Here is a 23,872-nt window from a genome sequence, read left to right on the forward strand (position 1 = left end):
CTTTTGTATTCCAAGCCTCTTGAGATAAATGACAACATTACATTTGCTTTCTTAATTACGGACTCAACCTGCACGTTTACCTTTAGAGAATCCTGGACTAGGACTCTCAAGTCCCTTTGCACTTTAGCATTATGAATTTTGTCACCGTTTAGAAAATAGTCCATGCCTCTATTCTTTTTTCCAAAGTGCACGACCTCGCACTTGCCCACGTTGAATTTCATCAGCCACTTCTTGGACCACTCTCCTAAACTGTCTAAATCTTTCTGCAGCCTCCCCACCTCCTCAATACTACCTGCCCCTCCACCTATCTTTGTATCATCGGCAAACTTGGCCAGAATGCCCCCAGTCCCGTCATCTAGATCGTTAATATATAAAGAGAACAGCTGTGGCCCCAACACTGAACCCTGCGGGACACCACTTGTCACCGGTTGCCATTCTGAGAAAGAACCTTTTATCCCAACTCTCTGCCTTCTGTCTGACAGCCAATCGTCAATCCATGTTAGTACCTTGCCTCGAATACCATGGGCCCTTATTTTACTCAGCAGTCTCCCGTGAGGCACCTTGTCAAAGGCCTTTTGGAAGTCAAGATAGATAACATCCATTGGCTCTCCTTGGTCTAACCTATTTGTTATCTCTTCAAAGAACTCTAACAGGTTTGTCAGGCACGACCTCCCCTTACTAAATCCATGCTGACTTGTCCTAATCCGACCCTGCTCTTCCAAGAATTTAGAAATCTCATCCTTAACGATGGATTCTAGAATTTTGCCAACAACTGAGGTTAGGCTAATTGGCCTATAATTTTCCATCTTTTTTCTTGTTCCCTTCTTGAACAGTGGGGTTACAACAGCGATTTTCCAATCCTCTGGGACTTTCCCTGACTCCAGTGACTTTTGAAAGATCATAACTAACGCCTCCACTATTTCTTCAGCTATCTCCTTTAGAACTCTAGGATGTAGCCCATCTGGGCCCGGAGATTTATCAATTTTCAGACCTTTTAGTTTCTCTAGCACTTTCTCCTTTGTGATGGCAACCATATTCAACTCTGCCCCCTGACTTTCCTGAATTGTTGGGATATTACTCATGTCTTCTACTGTGAAGACTGACGCAAAGTACTTATTAAGTTCCTCAGCTATTTCCTTGTCTCCCATCACTAGATTACCAGCGTCATTTTGGAGCGGCCCAATGTCTACTTTTGCCTCCCGTTTGTTTTTAATGTATTTAAAGAAACTTTTACTATCATTCCTAATGTTATGTTCTATGATCCCCAACAAACTAAAGACATCCACTCGGGCTGTCCTTTGCAGCTTGGATATCCAGGAGCAGGAAAGCTCGCTGATTTTATTTTCCCCTCGCTGCCTTCAGCACTAATCAAGCCTCAAACCTGAGGCTGTCCTGCTGTTTGTGGCTGGTTAGTTTGATGCTGAGTGTGTTACCCACTGAGCTGTCTGTTTTGTATAGGTGAGGATCAGAATTGGTAGTCAATAAGGTATGTGGCGATGAGGCAATAAACATCCTGTTTTATTTTAAAACTCAGACCGTTTCAATCTGAACAACTCCCTCTGCTCCCTCTTACCTTTTTCTCAGCTCTCTCTTCCCTCTTCATTCGAAATCTCACTTTGTGGCTCAGCGTTTCCCAGTCAAGAGGCAAACCGTTTGCTCCAAATTATTGTTAATGCCACTGTGCCATAGTGCATAGGCTGGCACTGCCCAAGGGGCATCCCACACCCTCCCCTACACCCAACCTCCCGAGGGGGCCCTCAATGCCCTCTGTCCGTCGTCGTCCCCCCCCCCCCCCCCCCAGCGGGGTGAGCATGCCTGGTCACCATTCTCCCCGTGTCTGCGTGGGTTTCCTCCGGGCGCTCCGGTTTCCTCCCACAGTCCAGAGGTGTGTAGGTTAGGTGGATTGGCCATGCTAAATTGTCCCTTCGTGTCCAAAGATGCGCCAGTTAGGTGGATTGGCCGTGCTAAATTGCCCCTTAGTGTCCAAAGATGTGCAGGTTGGGGGAATTAGAAATACATTGGGTTATGGGGATAGAGCCTGGGTAAGAGAGTCAGTGCAGGCTCAGTGGGCTGAATGGCACTGTAGGGATTCTATTCTCCCTATTGGTGGGGAGCAGTTGTAAACGCCGCTGTTGGGAACCTCTCTTGGCGTGAGGGAAGACACCCGCGGGCCTGGAAACTACCGTAGTAGTTTCCATATGGTAATCAGCCCCGTGCCAATTTCCAGTGCGGGGCTGATTACGTCAGAGAAAAGGGCCTGGGAGACTTGTCTGGATGCCGGTTGCGAGACCCGCTGCAGGATCCCCGCTGATATCACCCGGCCCGCTGCGCTACTTGAGCAGTGCAGCGGGCTGGGAGAATCCCGGTCCATTCGTCTCATTCCTGTAGGTGATATAGTTCAGTACTAATGTCATCAATAACAGCCGATCTGTTACAGAGGCGATATATATGTACGCCATAAATAAACTAAAAATGAAAAAGGGACTTTGAGAAACCTGTAGTATTAAATTACTTGAATCACAGATCAGTCAATAACAGAACACTTCTTCAGAATGATAAATTGTCCTAATAAAATTTAATGACTTTTCCCTTTCATATGCCAACTGGCTGGTGTAGTTCTGTCCCCTTTTCATTGGCAGGTTTAATTTAATCTCTACATAGTGAATTCTTTTAAATTTAGGTTCTGAGAAATGGACTACTGCAGAGAAAAAGATATTCAATAAAGCAATTTGCCTTCACAACAAGGATTTCTTTCTCATGCAGAAGATGGTAAGAGATAATCAAATAGCAAAGCCGGTGTATCAAAGCCAGTTCAAAGCACTGTTCAGCTTCTGCCAAAATTGACTCCAGAAACAATATTGAATTTTTTGGGAGAAATTTTCACCTCCAATGTGGGCAGTAAGCTGAAGGAGTTGGGTACCTACCTGCCTGTTGTAAAAGATACCCATTTTACTTCCCCATACCGTGAGCCTTCTCGTTCCCTAGGCTATGCTGCCTCACGGCGCCAGGGACCCGGGTTCGATTCCAGCCTCGGGTCACTGTCTGTGTAGAGTCTGCACGTTCTCCCCGTGTCTGTGTGGGTTTCCTCCGGGTGCTCCGGTTTCCTCCCACAGTCCAAAAGATGTGTGAGTTAGGAGGATTGGCCATGTTAAATTGCCCCTTAATGACAGGGGGATTAGGAGGGTAAATATGTGGGGTTATGGGGATGGGACCTGGGTGGGATTGTCGTTGGTACAGACTCGATGGGCCAAATGGCCTTCTGCACTGTAGATTCTATGATTCAATGTGGTTAACACTGAAATGGAAGGCAGTTAGAGATGGACAATACATGCTGGCCCAGCCAATGATGCCCACATCCCGTAAAATGAATAAATAATTATAGTTTAATCAAGTAATTACTATTATAAAGTTCTATTTCTACAATTTTGGATTGTTAGTTCACTATTCGAATTCCCTGAAGTGCTCCACAGTTTGTTGCTACCACCTAGTGGTGAAGAAAAGACTGCAGCTGTAAGATGATCTTTATGATGTGGAGATGCCGGCGTTGGACTGGGGTAAGCACAGTAAGAAGTCTCACAACACAAGACCTGGCTGGCTTTAGAGATTCGCATTCTAATCAGTATTCTGTAACTTGATTTCTGTGTCTGTGCACTGTTTGAGAGCAGATTTCCACTCCATCTGACGAAGGAGCAGTGCTCTGAAAGCTTATGGTATTTGCTACCAAATAAACCTGTTGGATTTTAACCTGGTGTTGTGAGACTTCTTAAGATGATCTTTAGCCAGTCTACATCTAAATAATGATATTCCATTTGTGGAACTTGGATTTGAATCCAATGCGCAGAACGAAAGTCTCTGCACGAAAAAGGTTTGGGATGAAGAAAGCCTTTCAGTTCCCCCTTCTCTAACACAAACATCTTCCCATTCCAAGGTGGAACTTCTCCTGGCCTGCTAGCCTGCAGGAGATTGAATGAAATGAGTTATGGGCAATCCCAGTCCCCTTCCCGTGAGTTCACAGCATTCCGTACTATTTTCCACAGTGAGGCCATTGCAAGGGCTGACGTCAGTGGAACGAACAGACGTTGCTGTTTTTCGGGTGGAGGGGCAGCTTAATTCTATATTTAAAGGTTTAAAACTGGGATTTCTAGTTGGGAGAGACTCACAGTGAATGTCAGGACAGGGCGGCTGGTGAATTGGGACAAATGAGCCACTTAAGGCACGATCACAGAATGCTGTTCTTAAAAATTATGGAATGAGAAACCAGCAGCCCGGAAATGTGGTCCACATCTCCAAAGATGTGTGGGTTAGGTTGGCGATGCTCAGTTGCCCCTTAGTGTCAGGGGGATTAGCAGGGTAAATATGTAGGGATACGGGGACAGGGCCTGGGTGGGATTGTTGTTGGTGCAGGTCGATGGGCCAAATGGCCTCCTTCTGTAGGGATTCTAAATCAGACTGACCAGTTTAAAACCCAGGATATTATTAAACTAGAAAGAGTGCAGAAAAGATTTACTAGGATGTTACCGGGACTTTATGGATTGAGTTATAACACTGGGACTGGGATTTTTTTCTCTGGAGCGTAGGCGGCTGAGGGGTGATCTTATTGAAGTCTATAAAATAATGAGGGGCATAGATCGGCTCAATAGTCAATATATTTTTCCAAAGGTAGGGGAGTCTAAAACTAGAGGGCATAAGTTTAAGGGGAGAGATACAAAAATGTCCAGAGGGGCAATTTTTTCACACAGAAGGTGGTGAGTGTCTGGAACAAGCTGCCAGAGATAGTAGTAGAGGATACAATTTTGTCTTTTAAAAAGCGTTTAGACAGCTACATGGGTACGATGGGTATAGAGGGGTATGGGCCAAACACGGGCAATTGGGATTAGTTTAGGGGTTTTTTTAAAATGGCGGTATGGACAAGTTGGGCCGAAGGGCCTGTTTCCATGCTGTAAATCTCTATGGCTCAGTGTTTGTCATGATAGTACCACTAAAGGGCAAAAACATCCCTAAACCTGCTGAACTCAAAACATTTTTGTTCAAAAGTAAAATGTAGGAATGATTTAAAATTGAATAGTAAAAGGAGGTGGGCTTGCTATAGATTGTACAAATCACTGCTAGCATTGGGAGCTGAAACTCAGTTGAGAAATCGTGGGGGTTCTGGATCCAAAATGGGACAAGCAGCAAGTGCATTTCGTCAGGTGAGACTAGTAGCAGACACTCAATAAATCACCCCTGATAGAACAGGATTATTACATAGAACAGTACAGCACAGAACAGGCCCTTCGGCCCACGATGTTGTGCCGATTGCATTCATGGGACCTGCTGTTTTACAGATAAAACACAAGACTGTGGCACAGTGTGTCGAATATTACTACACCTGGAAGAAACAGCTAAAATTTGAGTGGAAAAGAACACATTTGCTTGAGGAAGAGGAGATAAAGCGTGAGGCAGACAGTCCCAGTGATGGAAAAGAAATAAAAAAGCTGGTTAGAAATGCTACTAATTATGCTCAGGCCAGTGAAGGGACATGCAGGCAGGTAAGGGGAACCCAAGTCCAGTGCGGGAGGAGTCTTGATCTTTGCCCATATCCAACAGGTATGAGGTTCTTGCTGCCAGAGTGTGCAAACTCTGCAGGGTGGATAACAAACTGACCACGGCACTATGGTACAGGAGGCCACTGAAGCGGGGGTAATGAAAAGGAATGTTATAGTAAGAGACAATATAGTAGTGGGATAGATACTGTTCTGTAGTTGTGACTAGAAGTTCTGAAGGTTATGTTGCCTGCCCAACGTCAGGGTTTAGGACATCTCCCTGTGGCTGGAAAGAGAGGAAACAGATCCAGTTGTCGCAGTTCTTGTCGGCACGTAACACAGGGAGAAACAGGCCAGAGTTGAGTACCAGGAACTAGGAGCCAAGCTAAAGAGCAGGACCGCAAACAGTTTAATCACTGGATTACCCTGGCTATGTGTCAATTGGCATGAGGTAAGAAGATTAGTGAAGTGAATGGCTGTGGGAGCAGAGTAAGAAAAGGAGGTTTACATTTCATAGAATACTGGCAGCAATAGTGGGGCAGGAGGGAACTGTACCATTTGGACAGGTTCTACCTGAACCAGGCTGGGACAAGGCTCCGAGTGGAAAAGATAACCAGGATGGTCACAGGGGCTGAATGGTAATGTAGATAACAACTGGAAAACTGAAGGAAGGCAAGATGGTAGAATAACTGTCAGAAATTGAGCTTTGAGCACCACAGATATAAAAATAAATTAAACCGGGGAATAAAGGACATAAAGTATCAGTAAAACATTAGAGCACAAGGACAAGGGTGTGTGGCTCAAATAAGTTCTTTATCCGTGGATGGCACAGTGGTTAGCACTGCTGCCTCACAGCACCAGGGGCCCGGGCTCAATTCTGGCCTTGTCTGACTGTCTGTGTGGAGTTTGCACGTTCTCCCCGTGTCTGCGTGGGTTTCCTCCGGGTGTTTCAGTTTCCTCCCACAGTCCAAAAGATGTGCAGGTTAGATGGATTGGCCGTGTTAAGCTGCCCCTTAGTGTCCGAAGATGGATAGGTTAGGTGGATTGGCCATGCTAAGTTGCCCCTTCGTGTCCAAAGATGTGCAGGTTAGGGGAATTAGCCACGATAAATATGTGGGGTTATGGGGAAAGGGTGTGGGAAAGCGCTTGGGTAAGATCATCTGTCAGAGAGTCAGTGCAGACTCAATGGGCTGAATGGCCTCTTCTGCAATGTAAGGATTTTATGTGTTCTAAATCTAGGGAGCATATGGAACAAACTGAATGAATTGAGGGTGCAAATTGAATGTGGAGGGTATGACATGGTAGCCGTTACTGAGACATAACTAAGACAGTCAGGACTGGGAATTAAATTTACCGGGTATAAAGTGTACAGGAAAGGTGGAATGTGGTAAAGGGGGTGGAGTAGTGTTAGTGATTTAGACTGAAATGAATGACGGGCTATAATGACAGATGTAGCAGAGAGCGGAGCCTGCATGGGTAGAATTATGAGATAGAAAAAAAAGAAACAATAATGGGATTTGTGCACAAGACCCTCGGTAGCAACTGAGAAGTTGTAGATTGTATAAATACAGATATTAGACAGGCATGCAGCAAATGCAGAGTAGTTTTATTGGGAGATTTTAACTTTCATATAGATTGGCACAGGCACACTAGCACGTGTCAGGAAGGTAGTGGGGCAGCATGGTGGCACAGTGGTTAGCACTGCAGCCTCACAACGCCAGGGACCCGGGTTCGATCCCTAGCTTGGGTCACTGTGCGGAGTCTGCACGTTCTCTCTGTCTCTGCGTGGGTTTCCTCCGGATGCTCCGGTTTCCTCCCACACTGGTAGCTACATTGGCCACTGTTCTCTATTGCTGTCCCAGTCGAAATATTAAGGAAAACATGGATCCTGCGATCCCACGAAGCACAGGCTTGTAAAGTAGGCAAGCCAGTCAAAACGTACAGTGCATAACAGATAGATCCCAGCTCAGCGCCACTGACCTCTGGGTCTTCAAGTCCTACACCGGGCCGGGACTCCAATGCTGCATTGTTAGAGCTGCTGTCCCTTGAATCAGATGCGAAACCTGGGTGCCTTGGAGAGGATACAAGAGGGAAGGTGCACAAACCGTTGATTAACCTACTTCAGGCAGAGAATGCAGTGTGGAGGCAGTGCAAGCAAGTTATGAGAGACTCGAGAGAGAATTGAAAAGATATTAAGGCAATAAACGATTGAAAAAACTAGGGCGGCACAGTGGTTAGCACTGCTGCCTCACAGTACAGGGACCTGGGTACAATTCCCCGCTTTGGTTACTGTCTGTGCGGAGTCTGCACGTTCTCCCCATGTCTGCGTGGGTTTCCTCCGGGTGCACTGGTTTCCTCCAAGATGTGCAGGTTAGGTGCTAAATTACCCCTTAGTGTCAGGGGGACTAGCAGGGTAAATGAATGGGGTTACGGGGATTAGAGGGCCTGGGTGGGATTGTGGTCGGTGCAGACTCGATGGGCCGAATGGCCTCCTCCTGCACTGTAGGGATTCTGTGAAAGGTATTTCTTTCAAGCACTGACTGGGTGGAATGCAGTATCCTTTCCCTGTGCCGCTCTGTTTCTGTATCAGAAAGTCGTCTGGTAACAGCGATAGTAAATATAGGCATTGGTTGTAATGTTTTATCAAGAATACCTGTGGGTAAAATATTTTCAACTCGGCTTTTTCTCCACCCCCCGCCCCGCCTTCAGTCATTCTTAGCCTCACAGGGTGCGAGTGGTCCTTCCCAGACAAGCGTGAGCCGGGAAAAACTAAAGAAGAAAATAGTACGAGCTAAGCCGAACCCTTCTCCGTCGGTTCGCTGTCAGACAGGAGCTCCAGACAAGAACGAGAAAAAGTTTACTGTGGGAAATTTCCCGTGTAAGGAATGCACAAAGTAGGTAGAGCTATGAGCGGCGGGGTCTGGGTGACATTTCAATGTAGCCAACTGTTGTGATTTCCAGGTTAACTGCTATTAAGGTGCAGAATTAAAGAAATAACTTGAGTTTATTTCGGACCTTTCACCACCACAAGCACCTTATAATACTTAAATACAGTCACTATTGAAAGTTAGGGAACATTTTCACTTTCTCATACTATGTGGAGTCTGCACGTTCTCCCCGTGTCTGCGTGGGTTTCCTCCGGGTGCTCCGGTTTCCTCCCACAGTCCAAAGATGTGCGGGTTGGGTGGATTGGCCGTGTTATCGGGTTGGGTGGATTGGCCGTGCTAAATCGGGTTGGGTGGATTGGCTATGTTAAATCTGGTTGGGTGGATTGGCCGTGCTAAATCGGGTTGGGTGGATTGGCTATGTTAAATCTGGTTGGGTGGATTGGCCGTGCTAAATCGGGTTAGGTGGACTGGCCGTGCTAAATCGGGTTGGGTGGATTGGCCGTGCTAAATCGGGTTGGGTGGATTGGCTATGCTAAATGTGCAGGTTAGGTGGATTGGCCGTGCTAAATTGCCTGTATAGTGTCTGTGGGATTAGTAGGGTAAATACAGGGATAGGGCCTGGGTGGGATTGTTGTCGGTGCAGGCTCGATGGGCCGAATGGTCTCCTTCTGCTCTGTAGGGTTTCTATGATTTCTCAAGGGTGATTAGCAGTGAGCAGTAAATGCTGGTCTAGCCAGCAATGCCCACATCCCGTGAATGAATTGAAAAAAAATTACAGCACCCAAACTGTGCACAGTAAGCTCCCACAATAGTACTGAGATAATGTTCCTCTACCATTCTTCTCAAGGGAGTTCCAATGGGTTCTATTTTGTGCTCCTTTTCTTCAGCCTCTCCTCATGAAGGTTAGGTGTCCTCCTCACTCCCTCTCCCTCCTGCTCTGTGAACCTTCTATTGCCACTTCCCACTTTCCCTTCATGTGGTGAAAGTGCAGCGAGTATGAAAAGATCGGCAGCTTGGCTCGAGCAGCCTGTCCCACAACAGAGAGCAACAAAAACTTACACTTGAATAGCATCTTTAATGCAGAGAAACATTCAAAGGGGTTTTACCAGAGGGGAGTTATTGGACAGAAATCAGTTGTGAAAACAACGAGTCCTGGCTCCCCTCCCACCCGCACACGATCTCCTACGAGAGAATAAAACAGATTTTAAAACCCTAGGCTAGATAAAGAGAAAGACCAGGGTGGCACAGTGGCTCTCGTTGCTGCCTCACAGCGCCAGGGACCCGGGTTCGATTCCCGGCTTGGGTCACTGTCTGTGTGGAGTCTGCACGTTCTCCCCGTGTCTGCGTGGGTTTCTCTGGGTGCTCCGGTTTCCTTCCACAGTCCAAAGATGAGCGGGTTAGGTGGATTGGCTATGCCAAATTGCCCCTAAGTGACAGGGGGACTAGCTAGGGTAAATACATGGGGTTATGGGAATAGGGCCTGGGTGGGATTGTGGTTGGTGCAGACTGTATGTGTCGAATGGCCTCCTTCTGCACTGTAGGGATTCTATGAAAAGATCTGGGTGTTCAGTTCCTCAGTAAGAGTTTTAACAACACCAGGTTAAAGTCCAACAGCTTTATTTGGTAGCAAATGCCATTAGCTTTCGGAGCGCTGCTCCACTCCATCTGACGAAGGAGCAGCGCTCCGAAAGCTAATGGTATTTGCTACCAAATAAACCTGTTGGACTTTAACCTGGTGTTGTTAAAACTCTTACTGTGTTCACCCCAGTCCAATGCCGGCATCTCCACATCATGTTCAGTTACTAACAGGGCAGCAGAAACATGGCCCTGAGCCCATCTCCCACAATGAGAGAACATGCCCTTTTTGTAAGGCATGAGGAGTTTCAGGTTGGGGATACCCACTCTGGTAACCTCCCCCTTTTGAAATAAAGGAAGAGGTTTTCGGGATGTGCATGCAATTAATTGGTGTTGGGGGAGATCAGTGGGTCCTCCCACCTCGCCGTGGCTGGGATTCTCTGGTCTCGCTGCAGTGAATAAAGACTTGGCTGAGCGCCAGATTCTCCGCTCTCACTGGCAGTGGGACACGTGGGACTGGAGAATTCTGGCCCTGGTGTGTGAAATTCCGAGCTAGTGTTCCCTCTCAGCAGAGTGAATTGTGAAAAGTTTGTTGTGCAACGATTAGGTTTCAGACTGTGAAGAAGAACTGGTGTTTGCTGTTGTAGTTTTCAGCTTAAAGTCTTGTCTTTACGGAGCTGGGTATAAACCGCTCTCTGCGACTGAGCACTTAGAATATTAACATGTAAACAGCAACTTGCATTGACGAGAGACCTCATACTGTCACACTTTCTTCAACTGTGTTTTCAACTACAGCGTCACACAGCTAACTAAAAGAGTTGAGGTTTTCTCCCTTCTGCTCTCAGCAGAGTTTTGTCTGATTATTTTGGATGTCAAGCTAGAAGAATTGGCTTACAAACTAATAATGCATGGTCTTTTATCCACACGTGTGTTTCAGAGTATTCGACAAAGTGAAAAGTCGAAACGCTCACATGAAATGCCACAGGCAGCAGGAGGAGCAAGAAAGACAGGCAGAGATGAAGCGATCGAGGATACGGTTAAAAGTTGAGCCAAAGGAGGAACCAGAGGAGACCATTCTGGTCTTCACATCGAACAATCTGCCCACCGTTACCACGCCGTAAAGACTTCACCAGCAGCTTGGGACGAGCAGAGGTAGAAAGGCGGCGACGGGGGAGAGAGAGCAGATCAGTCGTCTGTCTGAGTTTTGGATTGTACAAAGAGCTGGCGCTGAGTCAGAGCTGCCACTCTCCCCTGTACTGTAAATAACTCTGGTTGTAGGTGTTTTGATGTATCTGGAGGCGGGGAGGGATGTACGTTCCCACTAATGACACATTGTAAGTCTAGACCGCCAGATACACAAGTATGGCGTCTGCAGGGAAAGAAATGCAATTTTAAAAAAAATTTCAGATTGGACACTGTTTTCAAGATGAGGGCAGGTCCTGATCTATGTGCTTAGTGTAAGCCATAATGATTTACTCCTGGGATGATAGAGAAAGCCTGGTTCAGTAATAACATGTTAAACCTGTACTCTTACCATTGAGTTGCTAAGCTTGCAGTAATCTACAACCCATAACGACCTTGGTCTAATGTAGAGATAAACTCTCAGAAGGTAATAAGCACCAGAACCGATGTATTTCACTCACCATTAGAACGTTCGATTGCTGCCCCACTCACCAGCCAGCGCACAGATAAAATCCAGGCAACCACCCGTTTCTAAAGTAAAATCACTGATCAAAATCAGTAAAACAATCGCAACAGACAGAACGATACAGAGGTTAAAGGAAAAGAATCCCTTCCAAAATAGAAAATACATGGTAATGGAGAAGGGAATGTGAGCACAGGCATCACAGCAGAAGCTAACTCCAGGGACAGTTTATAAACCAGCGATAATGACAACCACCAAATTCTCACTGCAAATGAGAGGTCATTATTGAGAGTTGATAAACTGCTACCCCTTGCAATGTCTAATCTAAGTGGTATAACAAGTGGTGTGTGTGGAGTTGCACGTTCTCCCTGTGTTTGTGTGGGTTTCCTCCGGGTGCTCCGGTTTCCTCTCAGTCCAAAAATGTGTGGGTTAGGGGATTGGCTATGCTAAATTGAGCCCTAGTGTCAGGGGGACTAGCTAGGGTAAATAAATGGGGATAGGGCCTAGGTGGGCTGAACGGCCTCCTTCTATGATTCAGAAAAAGGTTTTGGAGCTACATTTGATCTCCATGAGCTGAAGTCTGCATAGGTGGGGCAAGCAGATGATAGTTAGTCGCCTTCTATCAGTGTTTCCTCCTCTCAAGCTGACTTACGAGAGGAAACACAGGTGATTCTTTCCTCTTGTCCCGAGGAATGAGCTCTGTGCCTCTGCCAAGAGACATGGACAAGATGTCTGCCTCCTTTTTAAACTTGAGGATAGGTTTGCTGTGTTTCTCCTCCCTGCTGTCAGCCAGGGCAACCCGGAGATGGGCTTGGGGGAAACGATCTGTACCCAGTGTCACTAGGAGGTGCGCATCTTTGTTTCAGGAGCAGGTCTCCCTGTGAGAACAGGGCATGGGGTTCATGGTGGCTGCCTGCTCAGGAACGCAGGGGATGGAAGCTATACCGTCCCACTTCTGAGACGCGCAGTGTGCTGCTCCAACGGGTGTTCACACACGGATATGTTCCAGCAGGAGTGACTAAATAGTGAATAGGAATTATGGTCAATAACTCTCCCGCTAAAAGGTGCTGAGGATAATTCGCATTTCAATCGTTGTCCTGCCCTGAAAAATGCTTGATGTTTTTTATCCTCTTGCTTTGCGTTTTTAACACTGGTGATATTTTCACTGTCTGTGGCAATGGAAAGATAATTGCTATGGTCTTATATTTTATGAACCATTTTAAGATGAAAATTTTTACAGTAAATTTTAGTGCTTTTAAACAGGAGGTAAAGCTGGGCCAGTGGGATTATGGCCAAGAGTCAGGTCAACACATGAATCACTTCAGGCAGGAAGTGCTTTTTAATGGCAGACAATCACCGAGATGTCTTTTTGCCAAATCTCTGGGTAGGATTTGCATGGACAGACTTTTATTTTTTAAATGGTGGCTGGACCTGAAAGGCATCAAGCTTTGGACCCGAGCATTGGGTACACACCTCGGAGTAGGACATTGGGTATACACCTCGGAGTGGGACATTGGGTACACACCTCGGAGTGGGACATTGGGTACACACCTCGGAGTGGGACATTGGGTACACACCTCGGAGTGGGACATTGGGTACACACCTCGGAGTGGGACATTGGGTATACACCTCGGAGTGGGACATTGGGTATACACCTCGGAGTGGGACATTGGGTATACACCTCGGAGTGGGACATTGGGTATACACCTCGGAGTGGGACAAACTCAACATGCATCCAGCTGAGAACCAACCTGCCCTGTTTTTCATTTGGGGAAGGTCACAGCTGTGGGGCAGTAACAAAATTATAAACTTGTGTTTGCAATCATATTACACTGCAAGAAATCTTTTTATCAGAAAATGGGGGTCAGAATTTCCTCTTTAAGGAGAATTTATTTTTTAATCCATGGAAGAGGGGCAAATACTTAGCTTGAAAGTAACCCCGCCCCGCCCCCAAGCAGTTTAACTTCGGGACAATCGTAGCAGGAGATGCCTATTGTTTCCTAAGCTACGCATGTAGTCAGCGAGACTACAGAATATTTGTCGTCCTCTTAAGAATTTAATTCTCACTGTCTCAAATCCATTCAAACACCAAGCCCCGAAATAGAACACAAGTTAAACGTTTCAGAAATACACACCTGTCGACTGTGGACAGAGGGACGGGTTAAATATTGGGGTGCACACCTCCAGGATTTGGTAACCTCACACATCTTTTCTGACAGATCGAGCCTCCTGCCAGCCAGTGTCGATCTGTCTCCTGGTTGTTTACTACACCAGACTAACGCACAGTTCTCACTGGCTGGGTGGGCAGTGTTCTCGGGGATGCATTAAGCACCAGAGCAGCTATTTCTGATTTCACTTTTTTTGATTAGAGTCACGGTTTATAACATGAACCACTCTTCAAAATGCAAAATAAAATAGAGTTGGGCACGAGAAAGTTTCAGAACTTCAGCTATTTCCGTTTGACAGGTGGGGAACGTGGCCTAATCCGTTTCCTTCACAAATTCACCCCAACTAAAGATTATTTTTAAAGCAGCCTAAACTCAGACTTTGTTTCACTCTTTTGGAAGATGTAAAGCGGAACAGCTTTTGTTTTACACAAATTTTATCTCAATTGTCTATTGTACATTGCTGTATATTTTCCTTAAAATACAAATCCAAAGGCAGTTCAGAGATTACTAGAAAATTGCATTAGGAATGGATGTATTTTTACTTTTTTTGCTGCTAAGTGCAGTGTTTTTTTTGTATATAAGAGAATTTTTACAAATACAGCATACTAGTGTTTCTGCATTTCTGTTGGGAGAAGCTGGTAAAGGAGGGAGTGGCGAATGCCCTCTCTGATTCCGTTACCTTCATACCTCCTCGATGCTGCCAGTGTTACTCAGCGGCTCACAAACGTTTCAAATTCATCGAGTTGGGGTTTTGTTTGTGTGGAAAATAAAATCTGTTAAAATAATTAGGTGCAAACCCACCAGTGCTGTAAGCACAAAGCCCTGTAGAGTTAACTTGCTTTTTACAAGTATGCAGGATTGTTTCAATAAATGTGACGTTGACTGTTGGGGAGTATTATTGCAGTTTTGTACATAAAACACTTTGGGGAAAGAGCACAACTGGTGTTCCCTTTTTGCTGAAACAAAATGCAAGCTTCCTTACACCCGAAAAGGGTGCACACCGTTCATGCAGCCCATCAAATTATTTAATCAGATACTTTTCTTCAGAGTTGGTCAGTTCTGGTCCAGAAAACGTTTCAGTGGGTCAAATATTTTTTGAAAAATCAGGAAAAATAGCTTTGTTGTTGGAAACAGTTGCTTGTGGTCCCTCAATCCTGCCAGTTATTAACACACACATTTCTCCCCCCACTCACTGCTCCCCCTTATCCAAAAGTAATGAAGGTGCAAGCTTGAGCAGAAGTAAATTGTTTGATCGGTGTTGCTGTGGAGATAACTTGCTGAGACTGCTTTAGGTTAACTGGGACCAGAGTTTACAGGAGGGATTCTCTCGAGCGTGGCTACCCTTTTCCCCCACCCCTCCCAGGCAGTGACTGTACAGACTAAGGAACCTTTACCTGATACAGTTCACCTTAATGTGTCTAGGTATCAATCTTAAAGAGTTGTGGGTTTTAAGTTCCAATCCAGGCATTCTCCAGTTTTGCTGAATGCTAGCCATGTAACGACATGGAGATGTCGGCGTTGGACTGGGGTAAACACAGTAAGGAGTCTAACAACACCAGGTTAAAGTCCAACAGGTTTATTTGGTAGCAAACGCCACTAGTTTTCGGAGCGCTGCTCCTTCGTCAGGTGAGTGGGAGATCTGCTCATAAACTGCAAACAGGGCATATAAAGACACAAACTCAATTTACAGAATAATGAATAATGATTGGAATGCGAAAGTGAGACTTAGTCTCACTGGCTGTCCGGTTTGGAGACAATACACATTTCTTTAACCTGTGCTAATGCTCTCTCCACTCACATTGTCTGTATCTTTAAGACTCGCATTCCAATCATTTGCTACCAAATAAACCTGTTGGACTTTAACCTGGTGTTGTTAGACTCCTGGGCCATGTAACCCCAGACCAGTTTAATATTTTATGCACTTTCACCCATTAACCTCCTATAATCTCCGCCCCACCCCCCCCAGCGCCAAGCAATCGTATTTTCCAATGCAAAGTATTCTTTCCACAACCAGGACTAGCTGCACAGCCAGATTCCTCTCCTGTCCTATGAAGGTGAGGGCATTTAGCAGGCTGACTGGATAAAAGCAAATTACTGCGGACGCTGGAATCTGAAACCAAGAGAGAAAATGCTGGAAAATCTCAGCAGGTCTGGCAGCATCTGTAAGGAGAGGAAAGAGCTGACGTTTCGAGTTCCAGATGACCCTTTGTCAAAGCTTTGACATCTGGACTCGAAACGTCAGCTCTTTCCTCTCCTTACAGATGCTGCCAGACCTGCCGAGATTTTCCAGCGCTTTTCCTTTTGGTAGCTGGCTGGCCGGCTGAGGTTTACGGAAGGTGTACCTAAAAGAACAACTTATCCCAATCCCCGAGAACATGGGAATGAATCACCGGGGGACGTTCTCTCTCTCTGAGGAAGCAGCACGGTGACGCGGGATTTAGAGGCACACCCCGCCCCCCCGTGCAACATCCAACTCTGATGGTGACGTTTAAATAAAGTAACGCTGATGAACCGACAGTTTTCATATTGAAACAAAAACATTTAATCTGCATAAACCATAACCTGAAGCAACAAAAATAAAACACTACCGGCTAACCAAATGGTCCTACAGAAACAACTCTGCAGAAACAACACGTCAGACAAGAAGTTTCAACTTTCTAGAAAAATCTTTAACCCAAAAGAGCTTTTCTTCCAACAGGCTGTACAGTTCTCACAGTTCTATCGACAGGACAGGTTACAGAAAAAGTGTTTGCAAAACCACTCTCTCATCTTAAGATGGTCTGAACATAGGCCTATGTGAGGGTACGATGTCAGAGTACACCCAGGAATGACAAAAAGCAGTCAGGTTTGTCTTTTTGACATCAGTGTATGAATGCGAGAGCTGGGCCCTTTATTCCACTCAATCCGGTTACTGTTTTAGAACACCAATGCATGATTTAATAAAAAGGGAGGAAGCTTTTCTAACGGGCTTGAGAAAAGGGGAGCAGGGGTTGAAATAAATCAGATTATTTCTACAAAAATACTGAGATCTGCAGCAGCACATTTGAGGTGCTCCCAGGATCTCAAGAGGTACATCTGTGAGCTAAAAAAAAAAATTGGTGCAATCCACTCTCGGTGCAGAGCATTGATCCGCTGAGCCAGAACAGCAGCTACTTTCCTGCTTGCTGTGCCTGTCGACGGAGCAGAATGTAGATCTTCTCTTTCAGCCAGTCCTTGTTGTAAGGCTGGTAAGTCTGTGTGTCTGCGCGATATCTGGAGAACAAAAGAAAAGAAAAGTGTTTGCCTAAAAGCTTCATTGTAGGAAGTAGTTGATGCCAAAACATTGAATGTATTCAAGGGGCAGCTGGATATAGCACTTGGGGGCGAACGGGATCAAAGGTTATGGGGAGAAAGGATTAGGCTATTGAGTTGGACGATCAGCCATGATCGAGATGGATGGCGGAGCAGGCTCGAAGGGCCAAAATCTTCTATGTTTTTATGTTCGATACCAGACCAGTGGGGGCACAGTGGTTAGCACTGCTGCCTCTCAGCGCCAGGGACCTGGGTTCGATTCCCAGCTTGGGTCACTGTCTGTGCAGAGTCTGCACGCTCTCCCCGTGTCTGCGTGGGTTTCCTCCGGATGCTCCGGTTTTCTCCCACAGTCTGAAAGACGTGCTGGTTAGATGGATCGACCATGCTAAATTCCCCCTCAGTGTACCCGAACAGGCGCTGGAGTGTGGCGACTAGGGGATTTTCACAGTAACTTCATTGCAGTGAACTTTCTGCAGCTTATAAAACTGAATGGCCCAAGTGTTTTCATGTTCAGTTTTCAGTCTTTACCACACTCCCTCCTCCCCGCCAGTCCTGCCACCCACTCCGAGACTGACACTCCCATTTTAGAGGGTGCAGTGATTTGCACCCAAACCCTGTTAGCACACTGCGTTGTGGGTACAGGCCGCCCAGTGTCTGTGCACACCGAATCTCAACTGTTTGCAAAAGGAAAAACAGCACCTTAACCCTAACCTTTTATGCACAGGATTAATTATTCCATTAAAAATCATGAAGCGTTTTTAAATTTAAAACTGCTTTTCAGGCTGGGAGATCAAAGATCATCAGATGGATGTATATCAATACTTCGAGGGCACTGAGTGCAACTGTTAATTTACTAGAAAATCATTCCTGTTGCTGTACGCTAAGTGCTTTCTGCAATAATAGTGCCATTATTCTTTGAGTAGCCAATGATCCATCAGGGTGGGACTAACTGGATAGCTAATTCAAATGGTGGCACAGTGGTTAGCACTGCTGCCTCACAGCATCAGGGATCCAGATTTGATTCCCGGCTTGGGTCACTGTCTGTGTGGAGTCTGCACGCTCTCCCCACGTCAGTGTGGGGTTTCTCTGGGTGCTCTGGTTTCCTCCCACAATCTGAAAGACGTGTTGGTTAGGGTGCATTGACCCAAACAGGCGCTGTTGAGTGGCAACTAGGGGGATTTCACAGTAACTTCATTGCAGTGTTCATGTAAGCCGTACTTGTGACAAATAAATTAGTAGTGTGGAGTTTGCACATTCTCCCCGTGTCTGCGTGGGTTTCCTCCGGGTGCTCCAGTTTCTTCCCACAGTCCAAAGATGTGCAGGTTAGGTGGACTGGCCATGGTAAAATTGCCCCTTATTGTCTGAGGGACTAGCAGGGTAAATATGTGGGGTTACGGGGCTAGGGTCTGGGTGGGATTACTGGTGGTACAGGCTCGATGGACTGAATGGCCTCCTGTATTCTAAAGTTCTGTGATAAGACCCCAGGTTAGTGCCAATACAGCCAAACCTGCTGCATGCTGTATTGTTAATACTGGCAGATAAAGTTTCTAGACTGTTCTCGGTGATATCAGGAAGCACTTCTTCACAGAGGGAAACCTGGAACGCACCCCCCCCACACCCCCGCCATTGAACTGTGCTTAGGACGGGGTGAATTAAAAATGATCAAAACTGAAGATTGATAGATTTTTGTTAGAGTATTATGGGTTAAATTAACAGATTAAAATGAAGAAACAGATCAGGAGATCGAACTGACTGCTGGACAGGCTCTTGGGGACAAAGCAACAGCACTTACACAAGGCAGCTGAGGTCAGCAAGGTCATCAATGAAGTCAAAGAGCTGGCTAATGTCATACGTGATGGATGGACTGTTTGGGTTCATCCTTTTCAAATGCTCTTCAAACATTTTGCAGACACCTGAGGAACAAACGCAAACACCGCGTGAGAGTCTCAACTCTTAACTTCAGTGGTACACTGAGTGCCGAACTTTCTTTTATCCGTTCGTGGGACGTGTGGATCACCGGCTAGACCAGCATTTACTGCCCGTCTCCCACTGGTGGTGAGCCGCCGCCTTGAACCACTGCAGGCCTGTGAGGTGTAGGTACACCCACGATGCTGTTAGGATTCTGACCCAGCGACAGTGAAGGAACGGTGAATCTCGAGACCTCGCATTCACGCCATTTCCCGCACTCTTCCCATCTACCCTATTCCACAACACAATCACTGCTCCCAGAGCTTGGGGGAAGGCAATTGCCCAGTGGTATTATCGCTAGACTATTAATCCAGAAACTCAGCTAATGTTCTGGGGACCTGGGTTCGAATCCCGCCGCCGCAGATGGTGGAATAGAACATAGAACAGTACAGCACAGAACAGGCCCTTCGGCCCACAATGTTGTGCCGAGCTTTATCTGAAACCAAGATCAAGCTATCCCACTCCCTATCATCCTGGTGTGCTCCATGTGCCTATTCAATAACCGCTTAAATGTTCCTAAAGTGTCTGACTCCACTATCACTGCAGGCAGTCCATTCCACACCCCAACCACTCTCTGAGTAAAGAACCCACCTCTGATATCCTTCCTGTATCTCCCACCACGAACCCTATAGTTATGCCCCCTTGTAATAGCTCCATCCACCCGAGGAAATAGTCTTTGAACGTTCACTCTATCTATCCCCTTCATCATTTTATAAACCTCTATTAAGTCTCCCCTCAGCCTCCTCCGCTCCAGAGAGAACAGCCCTAGCTCCCTCAACCTTTGAATTCAATAAAAAGTCTGGAATTAAGAATCTACTGATGACGATGAAACCATTGTCGATTGTCGGAAAAACCCATCTGGTTCATTAATGTCCCTTTAGGGAAGGAAATCTGCCGTCCTTACCCGGTCTGGCCTACAGGTGATTCCAGAGCCACAGCAATGTGGTTGACTCTCAACTGCCCTCCAAGGGCAACTAGGGATGGGTAATAAATGCTGGCCCAGCCAGCGACGCCCGTGTCCCACGAGTGAATTTAAAAAAACTTCATTGCACATTAGAATTCGCAGATCCACCTCAATCTATTTGCTCGTTTTCATAAAAGAAAATTTAACTGGAGTGTCAAAGAGACGACCACAAAACAATGAGGGGTTGCAAATTGCTTCACAAAAAAAAATCTGGATAAACCAACATCAGTTTGCATTTACATAGCGCCTCTAATGTAGTAAAACACTGGTAGGTACGGGCGGCAGGAAGTTTACAAAACCAAATTGACACCACACTACACGCGATGTTAGGACAGGTGAGCAAATGGTAGTTGTTTTGAGGAGCTGCTTAACATCGGCATCAATAGCTCCTGTCTGATTACATTCGAGAGGCAGGCATGGCATCAGGAGCTGGTCAAGGATAATACAGCTTGGTTTCTCGTGCTGCTCACTAAAGAACGACCCTGGATTTTGTACAAAGGGGGTTTTGCTGGAAAAAGGAGGTATGCCGTCAGAGCTTTTTTGTCTTGCACCCATTAGTGGTTAGCACTGCCGCCTCAGTTCCAGGGACCCGGGTTCGATTCCCGGCTTGGGCCACTGTCTGTGGGGAGTCTGCCTGTGTCTGCGTGGGTTTCCTCTGGGTGCTCCGGTTTCCTCCCACAGTCCAAAAGGACGTGCTGGTTAGGGTGCATTGGCCGTGCTAAATTCTCCCTCAGTGTACCCGAACAGGTGGCGGAGTGTGGCGACCAGGGGATTTTCACAGTAACTTCATTGCAGTGTCAATGTAAGCCTACTTGTGACTAATAAATAAACTTTAAAAATAAACTTTTAAACATCAGGCCACTTCACAACGATGCCAGTCTAAGTGGGAGGGCAGAATGGCTGTCATTTATTTTGTTTAGCTGAAACAGACGCAAGTGGCAGCCATTTGCTGATTCATTCCTCAGGACAATGCCTTGACCAATCAGAGTCAAGCTGCCTGGTTTAAATTTCAAACAATACTTGGCAGTTATCTGTCAGTCACCATCAACTGATGCATTCTTAATGGCAAAACTTCTCCCGGAATCCACTTGCCAACACCCCTACCAATCAGAGTCCACTTGCCAACACCCATTAGCTTTCTCCCCTCATTGCTGTTTTCCCCTTAAACTGACATTCTTGCGAAGTGTCCTGTTGGGTGCAAGGTGTAAAGCTTTGACGTGTCCCTTTTTTTCAGCTTTAATCAAGTTCTGTACCACCGAACAACAAAGGAGTTTCCCCAGCAGAACAGCTCATTGACAAATTAACCTCGACTCACACTAAAGAACAGCACCCTTGGAACGCGAACCGCAGCGAGAGCAGCCTTGGGCAGGGGAGGGAGGAGGAAGTAAGTTGCAAATGCTAAGCAGCTTCCAGTGAACACAAGGTCCCAGCTGGTTTCCTCAAAGCACAATAAGAAGTCTCACAACACCACGTTCCTCAAAGCAGCCACTGGCCAGACTCTTAACGCACTGTTCCTGACAAATCCACCCACAGATTCAAGTTAAAATATGGAGATTAAGTTCGCATCAAGTCCAATTCCTGCGCCATACCTTCCATACATTCATTGACCGATTCATAATCTGCATAGGTCCTTCCCTCTGGTCGCTTTGTAGGCTGCACGAGGAGAATGGTATGCGACTAAAATAAAATAAATAGGAAAGAGGCTCATTGAAAGCTGTAGGAACGGTATAAAGGCACTCAGCTCATCAGTCATCCAGCAGCCAAAACAGTTCAGTTGTCCCAATCCCAAATTCCTATTGTTCCTGCAATCCTCCTAACCCAAACTCAGATGTCTTTCTTCCCTGTGTCCCACATTCTCCCAACAATTGGAGCAAAAGACATTTTCTGAGATTTATTTTTATCCGTGCCCGATTTCACTTCTTAAGCTGCGATTCATTCCGGGTTTCCCATTTGCAGGACGGGCTCTTTCCCCCTCTCTCCCCCCCCCCCGAATGCCCTTCACTATTTTCAATCCCTAAACGACATCAACCTACATTCGTATAGCGCCTTCAGTCTGATTTTTAAAAAGTCCCAAGGGACAGACATCCAACGTCAACAGGAGATATTAGGGCAGGTGACCAAAGCTTGGTCGCGGAGGTCTTGTTTTGGGGTGCGTCTTTAAAGCGCAGGGGTAATTCCAGACATTAGGGCCACACAGCTGAAGGGAAACCCGCCAAGTTAGTGGAATTGTGGAGGGTGGAGGTAGTGGGTTTTTTGGGGGGAATTTAGAAGAATTTTGAGGGGGGGGTGGGGAGGGAGATTTAATGGGTCCAGTGTTGGGGCAATTAAAATCGAGGGATGCTCACGAGACCGGATCGCAGCGATAAGTGGATTATCGGGGCTGGAGGAGGTTAGAGATTGCAGGGGGTTGGGTTTGAGGGATAAGAGGTTTGCGACGGGTTTTAGCCTTTTTGGGGTGTTTATTTGCTCTTGGTGGGGGAGGGGATTTGTTGGGTTGCGGGAGATTTTGTTGGGTCTGAGGTGGGAGGGTGGTTGTTTGGTTTTGGGGAGATTGTTGGGTTTATTTTGCGGGGTGGGGAGGGGTGGTTTGGAAGTTTAGTTGCCTTAGAGCCCGTTACCCTGGGTAAGGGGTGGTTTAAGAATTTGTTTTGGGGTGGGGGTTTATTTAAGGGGCTTTAGTGGGAGTTAATTGGCTCCGAGCCCCCCAGCTGGAATGGGGGGGGCATGGGACGGGACGGGGGGCACGGGACGGGGGGCACGGGATGGGGGAGGGGCACGGGACGGGGGGGCGTGCACGTGAGGGGGCGGGGGTGCACATGGGATGGGACGGGGGGCCACGGGACGGGACAGGACGCATGGAACGGGGGGAGAGTTGAGTGAATGGGGCATATTTAGGGTTTGTTGGCTCGGATTATGACCCTCCCTCACCAGTTGTTGGGTTTCAGTTGAGCAGTTAAGGTCTTGGGGCAGTTAATGGGATTTTGGGGATTGAGCGGAATTTGGTTTTTTTGGGGGGATTTACTGGATTCCTATTTCTATGATTTCTATGATTCCGGGAAGGAGGGCGGAGGTAGTGGGCTTTTTGGGGGGAATTTAGAAGAATTTTGGGGGGGGGGGATATTTAATGGGTTCGTTTGGGGACTTGAAGGGTTTTGAGGGAGTTTAGTGGGTGCTGAGGGTTCATTTGGAGATTTAGTGGCTTTGGAGGTAATAAGTGGTATAAATATTGGGATTTTTTTGGGTGTTTGGAAAGTAATTTAGTGAGTTTCAGGGCAGTTCAGTGGGTTCTGTGGTCTATTTGAGGCTTTATTGGGTTTTAGGGATAATTTGGGGCGTTTTCTGGGGCAGTTTAGTGGGTTTTCAGGGTTTTTTGGGATTTTGGGGCAGTTTAGTGGCTTTGGGAGTTTATTTGGGGGGTTTATTGGGTTTTGCGGTGTTTTCGGGGGGTTTGGGAGGGTTTAGGGATGATTTCGGGGTGTTTTGGGGCAGTTTAGTGGGTTTTGAAGATTTAGTTGGGGTTTTATTGGGTTTCGGGGTGTTTTGGGGGTTTGGCTCTGAGCCGCGCTCCGGGCCCCGGGTTTGGGCGCCCCGTTCCCCCCGGGGCCCCGCTCCCTCTCCCGGTGCCGCTCTCTCTCCCCCCCGGGGTCCCGGAGCCGGGTTTTGGGGGGGTTTATCTCGGGTTTTGATGGTTTTTTGGGGTTTGATTTTCTCACCATTTTTATTGTCGCCGCTTTTGTCGCCTCACGAGAAAAAAAATGGAGACCGGAAACCGCGACCTTTAACCCGGAAGCGCCGTGACGTCACCTCCAACAAGAAGTTCAGGAAAAATCTCCAAAAAAACTCAAAACTCC

General features: G+C 46.7%; 2 protein-coding genes across 2 annotated transcripts in view; one reads left to right on the top strand and one right to left on the bottom strand.

The window, feature by feature from the left end:
* LOC144511120 (zinc finger protein 541-like) overlaps nt 1–11,857 on the top strand; it is a 48,903-nt gene extending 37,046 nt beyond the window's left edge. The window contains exons 13-16 of the mRNA XM_078241097.1: nt 2,681–2,769; nt 5,325–5,528; nt 8,271–8,416; nt 10,923–11,857. Coding sequence (XP_078097223.1) covers nt 2,681–2,769; nt 5,325–5,528; nt 8,271–8,416; nt 10,923–11,106 — 623 coding nt within the window. The 3' untranslated portion in view covers nt 11,107–11,857. The remainder of the gene's footprint in view (nt 1–2,680; nt 2,770–5,324; nt 5,529–8,270; nt 8,417–10,922) is intronic.
* Nucleotides 11,858–16,316: 4,459 nt separating this feature from the next.
* Nucleotides 16,317–23,872, bottom strand: erh (ERH mRNA splicing and mitosis factor). The gene is made up of 4 exons (XM_078241864.1): nt 23,735–23,872; nt 21,611–21,698; nt 18,882–19,002; nt 16,317–17,050 (listed from the first exon to the last, which is right to left on the bottom strand). The coding sequence occupies exons 1-4, from the start codon at nt 23,735–23,737 to the stop codon at nt 16,948–16,950; spliced, it is 315 nt and encodes a 104-aa protein (XP_078097990.1). The 5' UTR covers nt 23,738–23,872; the 3' UTR covers nt 16,317–16,947.

This window comes from Mustelus asterias, chromosome 24 (genome assembly GCF_964213995.1).
Source record: "Mustelus asterias chromosome 24, sMusAst1.hap1.1, whole genome shotgun sequence".
Taxonomy (NCBI): Eukaryota; Metazoa; Chordata; class Chondrichthyes; order Carcharhiniformes; family Triakidae; genus Mustelus; species Mustelus asterias.

Coding starts and splice junctions, on each gene's coding strand:
- erh (XM_078241864.1), bottom strand. Junction 19,003..21,610: donor GGTCAATGAATGTATGGAAG/GTATGGCGCAGG, acceptor TTTGTTCCTCAG/GTGTCTGCAAAATGTTTGAA. Junction 17,051..18,881: donor GCTGACCTCAGCTGCCTTGT/GTAAGTGCTGTT, acceptor TTTGTTCTCCAG/ATATCGCGCAGACACACAGA.